The 16,800-nt window shown below is 43.3% G+C and overlaps 1 protein-coding gene and 1 long non-coding RNA gene across 13 annotated transcripts in view; both read right to left on the bottom strand.

The window, feature by feature from the left end:
• The window catches only part of LOC125079223 (uncharacterized), a 42,330-nt gene extending 41,432 nt beyond the window's left edge, over window positions 1–898 (bottom strand). The window contains exons 1-2 of the long non-coding RNA XR_007121072.1: window positions 708–898; window positions 130–215 (exon numbers count right to left, since the gene is read on the bottom strand). This is a non-coding gene — a long non-coding RNA (uncharacterized LOC125079223). The remainder of the gene's footprint in view (window positions 1–129; window positions 216–707) is intronic.
• Window positions 899–6,778: 5,880 nt separating this feature from the next.
• Window positions 6,779–16,800, bottom strand: part of DLG2 (discs large MAGUK scaffold protein 2) — a 2,065,329-nt gene continuing 2,055,307 nt past the window's right edge. For all 12 annotated transcript variants that reach the window (XM_047691101.1, XM_047691090.1, XM_047691092.1 and 9 more), the window contains 2 exons: window positions 11,945–12,036; window positions 6,779–9,988 (listed from right to left, as the gene is read on the bottom strand). In XM_047691101.1, the coding sequence (XP_047547057.1) occupies window positions 9,882–9,988; window positions 11,945–12,036 (199 nt within the window). In that variant the 3' untranslated portion in view covers window positions 6,779–9,881. The remainder of the gene's footprint in view (window positions 9,989–11,944; window positions 12,037–16,800) is intronic.

Below are 16,800 nucleotides of genomic sequence, written 5' to 3'. Positions count from 1 at the left end.
GCAGGCTCCCTGCTGGGCAGAGAGCCCGACGTGGGGCTCGATCCCAGGACCCTGGGATCATGACCTGAGTCGAAGGCAGAGGCTTAACCCACTGAGCCACCCAGGTGCCCCTCAAGTCAGTGTTCTTACCTGTGAAGTTGGATTGTTACTTTGTGGTTCTTAGAGGTGCATGCCAAGGATTGCCTCCTCAGCTGTTTCAGTGGAGAAAATCAGTCCTGGATTTAAACACGGATCACATATTTTGTATAGAAGACTTGCAGATGCTCCCTCCCCCAACGCTAGAGTACTAACCGGCTGGGGCCACCAAGCTATTTGCTTATTCAGAGAGATATTTCTAGTCTCCTTTTCCGCTATTTGCTTTTTTGTTTTTACCACTATAGTTAGTAACTCACTTTCTTGATTTTAATGAATTTTTTTCACAACGCTCCTTTCTTCACAGTTGATTCAGTTTTGCAGACTACCTACCGCGCCTTACACTTTAAGCTGCGTGGGATCACCGGGGAATTCTGTCAAAATGCAGATTGATTCAGTAGGTTCTAGCATATTTCCAACAAGCTCCTCACCCAGCTCACAGAGAGCCTCCTCGGACACTTCCCTTTCCAAATCAGTGTTGGGGTGGACTAACCCTTGTGGTTCTTATTAGGATTGTAAGGTGCCTTCGACAAAAACCATCAGGAAACTTCGAAAAAACAAGGTTTAATACTCACCTGTCCTCGAGGGTGCAGCACGCCAGGGTGGTGGGAGGCACCCCCGGGGGACGGCGAGGAGGGAGGGAGGGAGATAGGGTGGAGTGCCTAGAGTTTTGCGGCTCGCTCTTTACTGGTCCATTCAAAAGGCTGGAGCAGAAATAAAAGCTCCGGAAGGGAAAATCATTCCGTGGAAAGGTCGGAGTCTTTCACACGAAGGAAGTGGGGGGGCGGGGCCTGGTCTTCATCTGGTCGCTGTAGCTGGTAATGTGTTTACTGGAGACAGCTGTCTGTGAAGTGGCTGCCTTGGTAGTTTAAACCTTAAAGCCAGGCACCTGACTCAGCAATGCCAGAGAAGACACTCAGTATTGCCATCCAGGTTCTTCCCAGGGTGTGAGAAAGGGGGCAAATCCTGAGCAGGTGTGTCCGACTCCTAGATGTCAAGGTCACGCTTTAGGCATTCACTGATTGATCTCTTTGAATTAGCTTTTTTCCTTTTTCCTTTTTTTTTTTTTTTAAATTTCTCAGCTACTAGGTTTATATGCCTTTAGAAGACAGGCTGTGCCCTGTAATTTATTTTTTTATTCCAGCATCTAAATAGAGTCTTCCTCCAAGCAGGAATTTATTGTTGGCTGACAATAAGGAATGGCAACTAGATAAATAATACAAAACGCTAGCTTCTTTACAAATGTTTTCCTCGTAGGGCATTTAACATTAAGCAACTGTTAGCCTTTCTTTGCATGAAATGTTGGCTTTCCATGTATTCACTCCAATTTTTAATGTGTTTACTGACCCAAGTTTAAAACAGCACATACATTCTTTTAACTTTATACTCTGAAGAATTTAAAATAGTCAAAATCAAACCACCAATTGTTAAGGAGAAGGACTATGGACTTGAAGCCAGATTTAGTGACTGTAGTTAATTAAGATAAGTAACACGGTAAAAAGAAACTGGTTTGGAAGGACCCAGGGGAGAGATTTCTTTCTTGGGGGTGGGGAAAGCATAGGCAGTTTATTCATACCAGAACTGCCAGCTGAAAAAACATAGGGGCACACAGAATTTCTACAGAGAGGTTACTAAGACTATTGATGAATCAGGTGGGACCCACGAAAAAACCAAACAATCCATTTGGGATACCACTCTTTAATTTGCTGGTGTTACATTTTTGTTGAATTGAAATCAACTCTTCTTTCTGAGGGACCCTAATCTCATTTCAAAGAAAAAGTCAATTGTAATTTGTTATCTAGAGCTATAAGAAATTTGACAATTTTAATGTACCCTTGAAAATAAAATACTTTTGTTCCCTTCTCCTTGCAGATGAAAGTAGAGTCGATTGCTTTTTGCTAAAATGAAGCCTGTTCTCTGTTTCTCTCATTGTTTGGACGTCAGCTTTCTTTCTTTCTTTCTTTCTTTCTTTCTTTCTTTCTTTCTTTCTTTCTTTTTTAAAGATTATTTATTTATTTGACAGACAGAGATCACAAGTAGGCAGAGAGGCAGGCAGAGAGAGAGGAGGAAGCAGGCTCCCCGCTGAGCAGAGAGCCCGATGGGGGGGGGGGGCATCCCAGGACCCCGGGATCACGACCTGAGCTGAAGGCAGAGGCTTTAACCCACTGAGCCACCCAGGCGCCCCTGGACGTCAGCTTTCTGCTGTGCGGTGTTCACCCAGGTCCTCCGTTTGAAGCCTGGAAGAGCAGATTTACCTGAGACAATTGTCCGGATAAGATGGGGAACCAGAACCAAGAAGACAGGCCTTAGACCTGAGAGTGGGAGAGAACTCGTGTCTCTCTCAGTCCTGGCTTTTTTGGCTTTGAGTAGTTGAGACCAGTGCTGTTGTGCTGACGTGTCAGTATTAGTTGTGAAGCACATTGCAAATCAGTTATCCTTTAAGTCTTCTTTCCTCATCTGTAAGAATACCTCACAATTTTAATGCCATTTGTGGGAATTATTTTAGGCCAAAAAAGAAATTATTTTGGTATAGTAAAAAGACCAAGCATCATACCTTGTATAAGCCATGGATCATCAGGGCTTGCTAAGTTTACATAGAATCTTAAGATATTCAAATATAAGACTAACACACTAAATTCAAGATTTAGATTTCTCCTTCTGAAGATGTGGGCCAGACTTTGGAACCCGAAAAGGTTTATGTTCACTTTGGGGAAGAGTTGTTTGCCCTTTGGTTGCTTTACTCTAATTGAGAGCCTTGGCTTACATACTGGTCATCTTTAGTAGGTCCGAGGTGCCAGTTTCAAATTTTGCTAGCTGTCTCAGTGGGCTGAGGAGGGTCTGTGCATTGGTTCACGTGACTCTGAAACTAGGACTTGTGAGGAGAAGCTAGGAGATGGCCTAGAGAAGGAATTACTACATTGCAGTTCTCATCAGCGGCACGCCATCTTCAGGAGAGAAAGTTCCCAGGAGCTGGCTGAATGCAGGTCAGGCACTGTTTCTCAAGCTTTGACCATGAGAAGGAGGAGGGGAGCAGTTTTATGATGGCAGTCGTGCCTTCTGAGATGTCCCTAAGGGAAAGGTGGATCACAGAGAGCAACTAGTAGGGTAATGAGAGCTGGCAGTCCAGACCCTTGGACGACATTGTGCCCTGAGCACTTCAGAGTCTGGTTATGCAGGGAAAGCTGGTGGTCCCTCTGCAGGGGTTCCTTAGCTTTGTCCTACAACGAGGCATTGGCATTCTGTCACTAGATATTTTAGTCTCAGAATATCTGCGAAGATCATACATAGACCATAGCAAGATCCTCTGAGTTTCAGAGACGTGTGGTCCACTTCTAGTTTTGAGACTTCTAGACCTCATGTTTTAGAATAGTTACAGAAGGAAACAAAAAGTCAAAGCCTCCTCTAGCTTCCCCCACCCTGAGTAAACATACCCATTACTGGGGCGAATCTGGCTTTTGTGTAGTGCTACCACTAATACGAAGGCTGGTGAGACCGTGTCAGTGTTAAAAATTGAGTAATTGTTGAAAGTTGAGGCCTGCATTGGGCTTGTAGCCTCAGTCAATGCCTTTCATTCTTAAAAAATTTTTTTAAAGACTTTATTTATTTGACAGAGAGAGAGAGTGAGAGAGCACAAGCAAGGGGAGCAGCAAAGGGAAAAGGAGAAGCTGCCACTGAGCGGGGAGCCCTCTGTGGGACTCGATCCCAGGACTCTGAACGCTTAACCCACTGAGCCACCCAGCTACCCCCAGTCAATGCCTTCTTATGCTGTCTCCGCTCACTGCTGCCAAGCACCAGGGACAGTGATAGGACACCTGGTGGAGGTTCCCATGGGCCCCCAGTGATGGCCAGGCTTCTATGACCAAGTCTCGTTTCCCAAATGACTGACCGGATTATGTGACAGTTAATGGTGAAGCAAAACATACTCTGCAGCGATTGCTTTAACGGCGAAATTCAATCCTTCCAAAGGAGGTATTTGTTTTGGTCCTTAAGCTGTCAGACCTATGCTGTCTAAATGTCAATATGACAAGGCATATGTTTAACCTCACGGGAAGAATTTAGAATATCATCTGGCAGATTCAGGTTCCTAAACCTGACATTTCTGGCATGTTCAGATCTCTGGAGCTGGTATATTTTGTGGCCCAGGGTACATGAATAATGAGATCTCCTCTCCAATTGCGCCCTTTTTTTGTACTGTATTAGATGAGAACATTTTTTTTTTTCTGTATTTTTAGTATCTCCTGGAATCTCACAATTTTGAAACTGGGGAATAGATTTTTTTCCACATAGATGTGAGGGTCTTAAAAAACCTATCTTTTTTCTTTTTTAAAAAATTTTATATATTTACTTGATGGAGAGAGAGAGAGCACAGGCAGGGGGAGCAGGAGAAGGAGAAGCAGGCTCCCCACTGAGCAGGGAGCCCAACACAGGGCTCTATCCCAGAACCCTGGATCACGCCCTGAGCCAGAGGCAGATGCTCAACCAACTGAGCCACCCAGGCATCCCTAAAAAACCTAGATTTTATTTTTAAATTTAATTTTTTATTTAAATTTTTTAATTTTTAAATTAACATATAATCTATTATTAGCCCCAGGGGTACAGGTATGTGAATTGCCAGGTTTACACACTTCACAGCACTCACCATAGCACATACCCTCCCCAATGTCCACAACCCAACTACCCTCTCCCTAATCCCCTCCCCTCGGCAACCCTCAGTTTGTTTTGTGAGATTAAGAGTCTCTTATAAAAAACCCTATCTTTTCATATATTATTCACTCTTGGCCAAATCCTGATGAAAAGCAGGCAAGATAGTAACCGAAGTTAAAAATATGAAAAAGCACCACTTGGGGCTCCTCTCAGCACTGCCTGGGCTTATCAGAGCAAACCTACTCTAACTACACTTTAGCTCTGAAATCAGACAAATTTGATAAAAATAAAAATGGATGATTCTATTCTTTATGAAGCAAGACAAATTATGCTTTGGGAGAAAATAATTTGCTATAAAGTAGAAAATGTTTTAATATTTATATCTCATAATAAAACCATGACACGTTTATAAACACTCTATCAGTCATTCTTACAACGGGGCCACCGTTGACAACCAAAACGCAATAAATATGCACAGACACACTGAGTATGAAATATACATCTTGATTTTATAATTGTGTGTGCTTTATTTTTTACACAAATGGAATGGAAGTGTCGAATATTTACACTTAACAGGAGTGTAAGCTGTGCAGTGTCTCTGTAAACTCCAGCCCAGGCAAGGAGAATTTCCCCCTCCCTCCCCTCCTGCACTACAGCTCGATGGAGAAACATCCTGTCAGAGAGAAGCACGAAACTGTCATATCGAAAGGATCTAACGGGTACAGCCTGGTGCACTCAGAATTTAAGACATACTTAGGAAACACAAATTCCGAAAGGAGAGAAGAAAAGTTTGCCATCCCATCGGGAGTCAACCTTGCCATTTGGTTGTCTGTCCTCACGAGTTGCTAGGGAGATTCCGTATTCCATCTTTCAGGTGATCTTTGTCTAACTCATCCACTTGTCTTAGCTTGTCCTCAGCTGCTACAAGAAACTGCACAGCTGTACAAGAAATGATTTCCAAAGCACAGTTTTCAGTGAGGAAGGATATTTACAGACTGGAGTGTGTGTGTGGGTTTCCATCCACATTCATTCATACCCAATGCAGTATGTGTATACAGGATATACATACCACATAGACCATACATACACACAGAAGTAAAATGCATATCCACAGAATTCTGTAGGGAGATCTCTGGCAAATCAGTTGTCGGCATGTCACTCCATATGCTTTCAGAGAAATGTCCCTGTTTCCCCCTGGGAGTGACGAATGACCACGATAAGCTTAGGAACTAGCCCGAGTCCTTGCCTTAAATATTTTTGTAGGAATTTAGGCAGGACCAAGACAGGAAAAAAAGAGATGTTATTTTACCAGCGAGTCCGTTCAATCTCACCAGAGCAATCACCAGCTGAAAAGCAGAGGGGGCTTCACATGAAAATGGGGGGGAAAAAAAGCTTTTAAGTGGGAAAAAATGTCTCTCTCCAAACCAAGGCGATGGCATGGCTTCAATGAGAAGAATGAGGTTTGCTGTCAGAATGATTTCGGGGCCAGAGTCTGCCTTTGTAGAGAGGAAGTACCCTCAGAGCCACAGGATGGTGCCGGGAGTGGGCTCACTGCGGACCAGCCTTCAGGCAGAGAGGCACCCAGGTGCCGCGGGGCCCAGAGCACTTGCATCGACACTGCGAGGGCAGTGGTGCAGGCTGGCTCAGTGAGGCGTGCTGGAGCTGGCTCCAGTCCGGGGCCTCATGCTCAGCTTTGCTTTCTGGGCTGTGTAAGTGAAACGGTGACCCATAGGAACTGTGTCATCGGTCCAGTGTATGGACTTGCTGTCTGAATCAGCCATGAGCCCTTATAGGACAGAAAAATTTCAGAGTGGGGTATGGGCAAGGAGATGTTCAGAGGTGTGAGGAAGAGAAAAAGGACAGGAAAGGAGGGGGAAAGGGAAGAGAGACTAAAGGGGGTAGAGAGACAGGAGAGTGAAGGGGAGGGAGTCATGAGAGACCACAGAAGGAATGCAACACTCCGGGTAGACAGGCCAGTAGGAGAAAAGGAGAGGTGCACAAAGAGATAGATGGAATGAGACAGAAATGGAAGGGGGAGAGCAGAGGAAAAGGAGGAGGGAAAACCAGAGGTGAGAGCCAGAGGAGTGGAGGGCTTTTCCCTGGCTCGGAGTCTGGAAGGGCTGGCAGTAGGATCTAAGACAGCTCACAGGCACCTGAGTGCGGCTTCGTAAAGCTGGGCTCACTGAGCAGACGGAGCCAAGCCAAGAACTTGGGGCTGAGGGGGGCGAGGGCAGGGAGAGGCCGGCAAAGAAATGGCCAACAGATCCCATGGGAGGAGAGCAAAAAACAAATACCCCTGCAATTCGCTGACAAGTGCGGTTTTGATTTTGGTAAAGCTGAGACCCCCGTGGTGCTACACATTGTACCAGAGCATGAAAAATAGCACCAGTGACACGATCTGGCACTTTTCCGAAAGGGCCCAGCATGGGAAGGTGACATTGCGCCCCCAGCAAGCCTTCAGATTGGAGAGAGCTCCGGACAAAGTTTGCAGTGTTAGCACCGGTCTGGCCCCAGGCTCCAAGTGCATTTGCACCAGATGTAATCTGGGTAACTTTCCTGCCATATCCGTACAATCATCAGATTTGCTGCAAAATACACCAGTTCGTTGGAGCCCTAGAGACCTCAACATTGGGAAGCGCAAGACAACACAACACATGGAGGTGTAAATTCTATAGGAAAAGACCCTCTCACCAATTTGCTTGGTGATTCTTCAAGCAAATATATATGTATATATATATTTATATAAATCTACATAAAAAATCAGTGCAAATGCCAATTCTAATCTGGAAGCATCTACACTAGGAAAATAAATAATTATATTACTACAAAACCAAGGGTTGGTGGTTCAATTTGATTGTACTCAGCCACAGCAATACTTAATATTAAATGGAAAGCACATCACACGACCCGCGGAAACACCTACTCATTAATGACAGTCCTTTAAATAAATGGTTGCATGCTCAGTTGAGAAACCAAAGAAGTTAGTATGGTGGCCTAAAAATAGAGCTGGGATCAGGAATGGCATTCTGGTGGCAGAAAACTTCTGGCAGCAATATTGATGAAAGTAGGCCTTGACCTGAAACTGGCGAATTGCAGCCACGGACATACCTTTAACGTTTTGAGCATTCTGAGGAAGTCCCCCCAGATTTAACTTTCATCAGAGGGAAAATGCATTGCTAGCCCTTCCGCTGGCAAAGGCAGCCTCAAGACTATAGGTAGATGAATAATTTTGCATTTCTGTGTTTGTTTTGGTGACTGCAGCGAGGCAGACGGTGGTAGTTAGCTTAGCGTAAGATGAACAACACTTGGTTTTGGAAAGAGACCCTCATTCTGAGCTCCGATGTTCTTACTGGGAAGAAGCCCCATCACTGCTGATGGCTCTATCTCTCGCTCTCCCATCCCAGCCTGCATGCTGGTTTGCTGCACAGTGTGGCAGAATCCCTGCCAGGTCTGGATGTACCCCAGAAATAAGGCGATGGGGCTTAGTCTGGGCAGGCATAGAACCCAGAGTTGAGTGGTTATTGAGATCACCGAAAAGTCTCTCTCTAAACACCGTGGGCACAAGCAACGCTGATGTCATCATCAGCTCTAAAGTGGGATATAGGCTTTGGGAGGTTTTTTAAATCATCATTATTGTAATTGCTAAAAAATAAACTTGGTCCAGGTGCAGCCCCCAAGAAAGGCAGTTCAATTGGTTGAGCTCAAAGTTGTTAATTATCTTTCCCTGTGGTTCTCTTTGCCCTGTACACAGAAACAAAGTCTGCACCCCTCACCCCCCCAACCAGATACTTCTCTCTTCCTCAAAGGAACAGTGCTTCTTGGGACAGATCTCTCCATGGCTCGATACCATTTCTGGCTGTCACAAAACCCTCAGTTACTTGTGAAACAGACAAAAAGAAAGTCCTAATTACTCATGGTTGGTCAAAATACTAAATGATCCTTTGAGAATTGCATGTAAGTAACTAGGAACAAAGTTATTCAACTATTTGCATGGCAGGCCCAGGTTGTTTAACAAGATAAAAGCAAAAACTTCCCTTTAGATCATTTGAATGAGTTTGTCTCTGAAAGCCATCAGCTTAAAAATGCATTAACCAAAAGTCTTCCAAAAATACCCACAAGGGCAACTCATTAAGGGATGTGCTCCATGAGAGTGTGCTACTAATATGGAAGGGAGATCATGGGAGGTAAGTGAGGGAGAAGTCTTTGTCAGACTTTGGAAGGAACTCAGATGCTCTTAATGGATCATTGGCAACAAAAGGGAGAGTGCAACTTTCAGTTCCTGAATTTGATCATCTGCTGATAGTGCATCCATTTAGTCTCTCAATTAGTCATTACAAAATATTTCACAAAACTTTTTTAACCTATAGAAATTCATTTCTATACATTTAATATATTTTTATTGTATAAATTATTCTCATCTTTAGTGCCTTCTTTCAGTTTATAAATGGCAAAATAGACAATAAACAATCATAAAGCTACCCTCAGTGAATCCCCTCCTCTCAGTGAGGTCAATCCTCCATACACTTGTGAATTTTATGAAATGCTCATCTTTGTAGATGCCAGTCAAAGAAACTACACACTTATCCTTTCCTGATATTATGCCGTCTCCAAAGGGACTCCTTTCCTTTTTCCTTGTTTCTTTCTTTTGCTCGTTAAGAAATCAAAGAGTGTGCATAGTTATAAAATTCGAAGTGTACCAATTACAGATGTGGGTAATGGGAAGGTTGGTGAAGTTCAAGTGCTGACAACTTTTCTTTAAAGCAAAAGACACAGAGAGCTCAGCAGCTAAATCAGCTCTGGATATCTGCTGGGGTGAGGAGGCTGCCCATCTCTTGGGCAGAAAGCCCATCAGAGGTTCATCCCTACACCTGGCACTTTGAGCAAACCAAAGCCTTCCTGCATACTGCAAAGTCTTTTCTGTCCCACCCTGTGGCCCCTCCGTTTCCTTCATGGCTTCACACAGTTTGTGTTGTACATTCATAAGAATTCACATTGACTGCAAAAACATAAATGCAACAAAAACATAAAAGCCTCCAAGTAGTATATTATATATATTTTTTTCTTCTAAATGCTCTTCTGTCATTGTCGGAGGTGCAGTAGCTAATTTATAACTTCTCCTTTGAGGGAATCCAGATGAAAGGCCCAGACTGCTCTTCAATAACAAGCTTGCATTGATTATATATATCTTCTAAGGTGTCTCCTTGGACGATAGCTAGAACAAGAGCCAACACGCCACGGTTAGGAATCATTCCCTGCCTGGTGAAGAATACCCATCAATCACACAGCAGAAGCCCAAAGCAGTGACAGATGAACTCATATGGAAGCTTTGTATGACTTTTCATTAGTAAGGAAGGAAAAGTGGGAAATTTACTTAAGGAAGGTCACGTCAGTGAGTAAAAGAAAAAAAAAAGAAGCTTTCAGTGCATGTCCTGGATCAGCTAACAAATGCACCACAGTCTTTCTACCTTCTACATGTCTGTCTGTGGTTCTGGACAATGAATCATTTATGTATTTAAATTTCATGGGTGCCAAAAACCAAACCAAAACAAAACAAAACAAAAAAACAACAAAAAAAATAAATTTCATGGGTGCCTACTCTGGGCTAGGCATGGATCAATTTTCAGACTGAGATCTCTCTGCTTATCAAAGAAAGCTGGCCTTTTATTCTATATTCTCCATTTACCTTGGCAGGCGCAGAAATTTAGACGTTTTTGACACAGGGAAATAATAATGTTGGCAACTTGAGTTAACCCCTCCAACCCCTAAACCCTTAATAGGAAACCCCACTCATTCTCCAAGTCATCTGGTAAGTTGATACTTTGCCATACCAGGGCTGCTCATAGTGAGAATGCCTTATGACAGCTACTTACAAGAAACATAAATAAGAGGAAATATAAACAAACAGCTAACCCATGAATTACCTAGAATGCCAAGTCATCTGAAGCAGATTTAAGTGTATTTCATAACCTCCTCTGAACTAAAGTTAGCTTACAGAGAGCTCTCCAACACATGCCAGTATTATCTATAGGACATTAGGGAATAACAATGAATTGCTACTGAAACACAGTTTAGATCTTCAACAACAACCTTGAGAATCTATCTCTGAGTGTGAGCTACCAGTCAAAACACGCATGACTGTGATTTGATGTTTATACCTGGATGTTCTTTCCGGATAAAACATGACTCATACCTTTGTTTTTGATTGGAATTTTACTCAAGATTACTTGGCTCAAAATATTTGCAGATTGCTAAGCCATTGGCATTTTCATATTCTGAGTAAGACAAACGGTAAAGCATCTCACTTCTCATAAGGAAATTCAGGAGGAAATTTCTTGTTTTTAAACCATTTGTTGTAAGGCAATTTCCACACATTTTGATCACTCTTTGGATTTGATCTGTGTTTCATGAACATCGTTAAGAATAGAGAATCAAGGATACCCGGTGTCAGAAAATCTTCCTCTATTCCCCAAACTTCATGTTTCCAAGGAAATATTCAAAAAGAAAAGAAAGTTTTGCCCTGGGACTTGACATGGAATCAATGAAAACAGATGTTCAACATCTCGTTCAACTGCTGCTAACGGGACGCAGACCTGCCCGTCATTGAGGCTGAGAAGGGAGCCCTGAGACTGCATCTCAGTAGAGGTGGCGCTTTGGAAGTTCCCTAATTGAGCTCTAAAGGTTTCTTTTTCAAGTTTTCTGATGATATCAGAAAGATAGCTTAATGCCTAAAATCTTCTTTCTCCTCCTTCTCCTTCTCTAGGGGAGGGAGAAAAGGGGGAGGGGCAAAGGGATTTCCAAGCGGGCTCCATGCCCGGCACAGAGCCCAATCCCAGGACCCAGAGATTTGACCTGAGCCGAAATCAAGAGTTAGATGCTTAACCTACTGAGCCACCAGGTGCCCCGTCTGAGAGCTTGGGAGCAGGAGACATCTCAGTGCCATCTGTGGCTCATGCTTTAGCACAGGACCAGTGGGAACCCAGAGTTAGCTGCCTGTGAATCCAGAGTAGATGGAACCCAGAGTTCTGGTTCAGATAGGTAAAGCAGAGGGAAATTAGGGTTTCTCAGTGGGACATTTTTAGGGCCCAGGTATACTAGGCCTGGAGAGCTCTCTAATACCGAAGGGCAGACAGTCAATCCTTTCTCACAGTATAAAGGTATATGAACTTACCTGTAAAATATTCTCCAAATTCTTGTTCTAGCTTAATTGCACGATCATAGGTTTTCTTGGCTTGTTCCTCTGTTAGACGCTTATTCATCTCCCTGGGGAAATAAGGGTTTGGTATTAGAGCACACAGGAATGTGCCAAATCCTGAAAAATTAAAATGTGTGGCAAAAATGAATCCTGCAGGAAGCACAGTGTAATCTTACTAGCGGCTTCCTAGTCCTTATTTGGGATTCTTCTTTGCTGGAATAATTTCAGCAACAAGGACCCCTTCTAGAGGGCTCCCCTTCTCAAAGGGCAGCCTCTTGGTTTCACAGAGGCTGAATGTGTCCCTTTATGACTTCCAGTCACTGGCCTCTGTGCCGTCCTCTGCAGTCACACAGAGGAGGACTAAACCCCTTCCCTCCATGACAGGCACTGGGGTCTTTAAATCAAGTGCTCATATATCCCTTGAGGCTACCATTCTTTCAGAATAAACTGTCCTACTTTCTTCGTCTCTTCTCTCAATGGATGTGATTTCCAAATGCTAACCTTTCTAGTTACCCTTCCTTGGACTTTGTCCTAGACTGGCTCGACCTCTCTTAAACATGGGACGAAATCTCAAATGAAATCTTCTAGGGGTGGTCCGAGGTGGGGAGAGGAGATGGTGAGAAGGGAGGGGACATCATCGCAGTCTGTATTTCATCACATCTGAGAGAACTAGACTTGACTGTCGGCAGGGCCTGCCCTCCTGGGAACCTTTGAGTGTTCTGCTCCCCATTTTCCCCATGGGCTGCTGTTCATCTTCAGGGTGTAGCAGGAAGCATGTGGAGTGGAGAAACAGAAAGGGCTTCCGGAGAATCAGAGAAAATGTGACAGGCCCCTTAGACATTGTATCTTTCAGGTGGAAGGGGTCTTCTGCGGCTCTCCCGGCTCAACTTCTGCAAAGGGCGAGGCATATCTACTGCAACAAGAGCCCTGAACACCATGTTTTTTTTTTTTTTTTTTTTTTTTTTTAAGACTTACTTATTTGAGAGAGAGAGGGAGGGGGAGAGAGAGAGAGAGAGCGGGAGAGAGAGAGAGAGAGCGCGAGCGAGCAGGGGGAGGGGCAACAGACTTCCTGCTGAGCGCAGAGCCATCACCTGACCCTGAGATCTTGACCTGAGCAGAAACCAAGAGTTGGACGTTTAACCAACTGAGCCACCCAAGTGCCCTCAACTTCATCTGCTTTTATAATCAAACGGCATTAGGAGGACTAGCTGAGGGAGGGGTGAATAAATGGACACAGAGAGAATGAAACAATCACACATGCTGGGATCAAAACACTTCCAAACAGATTATAAGCAATTAACCTCCGTAGCAAACAAGGATAGAGGATCTTGGTAAGAGTCTCCAATGTTGACTTGGTTTTGTTCTGATAGGAGAATGGGAGATAAAGGAATTATGCCTGGGATTTTCTCTCTCTCTGTCCCTTTCTTTCTCTTAGTCTGTCAACTCTTGCTGTATGTAAGTGCTGCTTAATCACTGTAAGAATATTTAAATCCAACCTCAAGGACAAACTGAGTGGGAAGGAAATGGAAAATAACCCAATCAACTGATTCCTAACCAGTGGCAGCTTTATCTTCCCATGTCCTCTAGGTAGTAAAAAATTTTTGCCTACCAAACAAACTGTATTTCTTAAATAAAATTATATTGTCTTCCCATTTTTTTTTTCATCAAAGACATTTTTATTAGTCAAAGACTGACAATGCTTGTCTCTGATCATCTTCTGAACAACAGCGTGGCTGTTCCGGGCTGATAAAAGCCTAGCCAAGGGCAGAGGTACTTTGGTTGGCCCACTGGGATGCATCACAGGGGCACGTAGAATACTGAAAGCATTGTTGCCCTTGTGTGCCCCCGAGGGAGCCAGAGACTGGGGTCTGGGACAGGTGACTTTAGACCATGTCACTGTGGCCTGAAGTAATAAAGGGACTTGAGAAGGTAAAAGAGAAAATCTGAAGTCAGATTCAAAGTTTTGGGGTTCTTTTAAAGCCAACTTTTAGTCAAACAGACTTTGCATTATACCGAGACTTTCCCAAGGGGCTTATTTGGGAAAAAAATTTAAAAAACTGAAGTGAGACTTTAACATGATTCTTGACAGGATCTGATGGCTGCAACAGAAAAAAAAAATAGGAATTTTCTGAACTCTTGATGTTGAGATAAACTCATCTTGTTCTGAGGGATGGTATCTGCGATTCTCCTCCCAAATAGCACTAGTCCTAGAAGCTGTGAGTGGATGTCACCCTTGGGTCCGGAAGACGCTGGGCTAAATCCAGGGATATTTTTCATAGAAAGACAGGATTTTGCTCCAGATTTCAGGAAACCATGTGGCTCGGGATCTTCCTTGACATTCCTGGCTCATGCTAGCCTGTGTTCTCTGAATTCTCTTTGCACTTACTGTAACCATCACTGAATTTCCATTTTTACCCTCTATCACCTCATCTATTATATTCCTTATCTCCGTGCCTAATCTGTGAGTTCACTGAGGGCGGAGACCAGGATCTGTTCATCGTGTGTGTCATGGAGCCTGGCTCAAGACTTCTTTGTTGAATGAGTAAATGAATGAATGAATCACTTATGTTGACAAATCAACATAATTATGATACAGTTGAAGACAGAAGAAAACATGGGCCACCATGGGAACAAGAAGGTAAAAGCAGACTGGGGCTGGCAAGGTAAAGAGACACAGGAAAGCTTCCCACTGCCCTGGGGTGGGGTAAGGCACAGTGGTCACGTGGTGGCACACTATAAAAAGAACATCTCTTTCCTCCAGAGCCTTGATTTTTATGCTTCCCTGAAGAGTCAGCTATGTATGTGCTAATAAGCTCTGTGGTTTGATGTAGATGATGCACTTGAGAAATACCGTGTGTCATGATGTATCAATGCCTACATGCGACAGCTGCCATGCCTTTGTTCCGGTTGACCTAGTATTCACTCCTCCCCGGGGTATGGGCAAACCATGCCTGCTTTTCTCCTGAAGTAAAACCCTTGGAAAAGAGGGAGCTGGAAAGTAAACATCCAGCCTTTCATAATAAGATCCCATCAGTTTGAATGTCACCGTTACTGCACTTGAGACTCAAGAATATGGCTGCAGCAAATTATTTCAGATTCATGGTCCTCATTGTGGAATCCAGCCATCAGTATGTTTAATTTTCCTTGGCGATAAGTGGCTGTGACAGTGCCCCGAGGCAAAACTGAATAAGTCATCTCATAGTTGTGGATGGAAGGAGACCTTCTCCTACCGAGCACCAGATGGGAATGTCTCCCCAATGTCACATGGAGGCAAACGTGCAACTGCTGTTTCTCCCTCAGGCCTCACCTCCCTGGGAAGCCATTTATCCCACTGCGTATTTATGATGTGAAAACTTACTCTTCAATTTTCTGAAACAGGCCTTTAAGGTCCTGTGGCCAGGAGGTGAGGGCCATTTTTCTCTTCTTCTTCCTAATGTTAGCATTGTTAATAATATTTATGAGGCTCTTTACAGATTAGAAATCACTTTCACATAATGAAATATGTGGTTGCTTAAATTATTGTATCCTAGATGAGGAGAGATTTCAAGAGTGCTATCAGGCATAATACTACCCAGAACCAGTATTTTAACATCAACACTGATTTTTCCATGTGCCAACTCTCGGCAAAGCTCTGGATGTTATAAGTTAACACCTAAATTCTCGGGGCAGAAGGTACTGTCCGTGACCCGTGGTAAGAACCTTTGTCCATCTTTTATTTATGGGAACGTATTCTGCTTTTAAGACATCTCTCTGGCAACTTCCCCAGAGAAAGTGGATTTAACTTAATTCTCTTAGGCTGTAGTTGCAGCTGCTGTAGTTTGCTGTTTCTTTACTCTGGGATGGGATGTGGAACAGTTTGCTGATACCTTCTGCAAGTAATTTTTTCACCTCTGGGACTAAGTAATTTCCTTTTTTTTTTTTTTTTTTTGTTTTTTTCCACGTGCACTGTTTTCTAGGACTCTGTGGCTCACTTCTGAATCCTGTCAAACACGCTAAGATCTTGAGGCCCAAATGTGAGCAAAGCTCTTGCCAACACACACACCAGCATTATCTCTTGTGACTTCTTGGAAAGGTAGTTTATGTGTTTTACAATGACAAAATAGTTTTATTCCTTTTACAATGAAGTAACTTGAAAATTTCACAGAGCAGCTACTGTTTATGGAGTGCTTACTATATGCTAAAGACCCTATGGAGGGCTTCGTATTCATGTTCATGTTTAACCTTTATACCAGTTGTGAGGTACGTATTATTAATGTGCCTAGTTTACAGGAGAGGCACTACATCTCAGAGAGGTCAAGCAACTTGTCTGAGGTGACGTTAACTGATCAGAAGAAGCAAAAGGGAAAAGGAAAGGGAAAAACCAAACCTAGCCCAAGCAATTTTCAAGTCCCTGCTTTCTGGCTACGGCAGCCTCACATTTGTATGGGAGTTGTCTAGAAAGCAGTGCCAACAATTTCTAACAAATCGCCACTGAAAATATGTTACTTTCTAGTCTATCAGGGAATATTTGCCCAATTTATTTAGTGGCTTTTAAAGAAAGCTTTTTGCCAGTCCTCTGAAAAATAAAAACCACACACAAAAAATCTGAGTCACACATTTTTGCCTTATTCATAAATGTGAACAAGTATGGAGCTATTGGTTTAAGTTATAAATGTGTTCCTGCTGTGTCACTAAGAAAACTCCCTTTTTAAGGATAGTGGTCTACATACAGGAGGTTTTCATTAAGGAACAGAAGAATTCTATGCTAAAACTAAATGAAATATCAATAGAAAGAGTCTAAAACATTGTCTTCTCCCTCTAGAAAAACCCACATGTTTAAAAAGATTTACTAA

The sequence above is a fragment of the Lutra lutra genome, chromosome 10 (assembly GCF_902655055.1).
Source record: "Lutra lutra chromosome 10, mLutLut1.2, whole genome shotgun sequence".
NCBI classification, from domain to species: Eukaryota; Metazoa; Chordata; class Mammalia; order Carnivora; family Mustelidae; genus Lutra; species Lutra lutra.
This window is presented reverse-complemented; position numbering and strand designations above follow the sequence as displayed.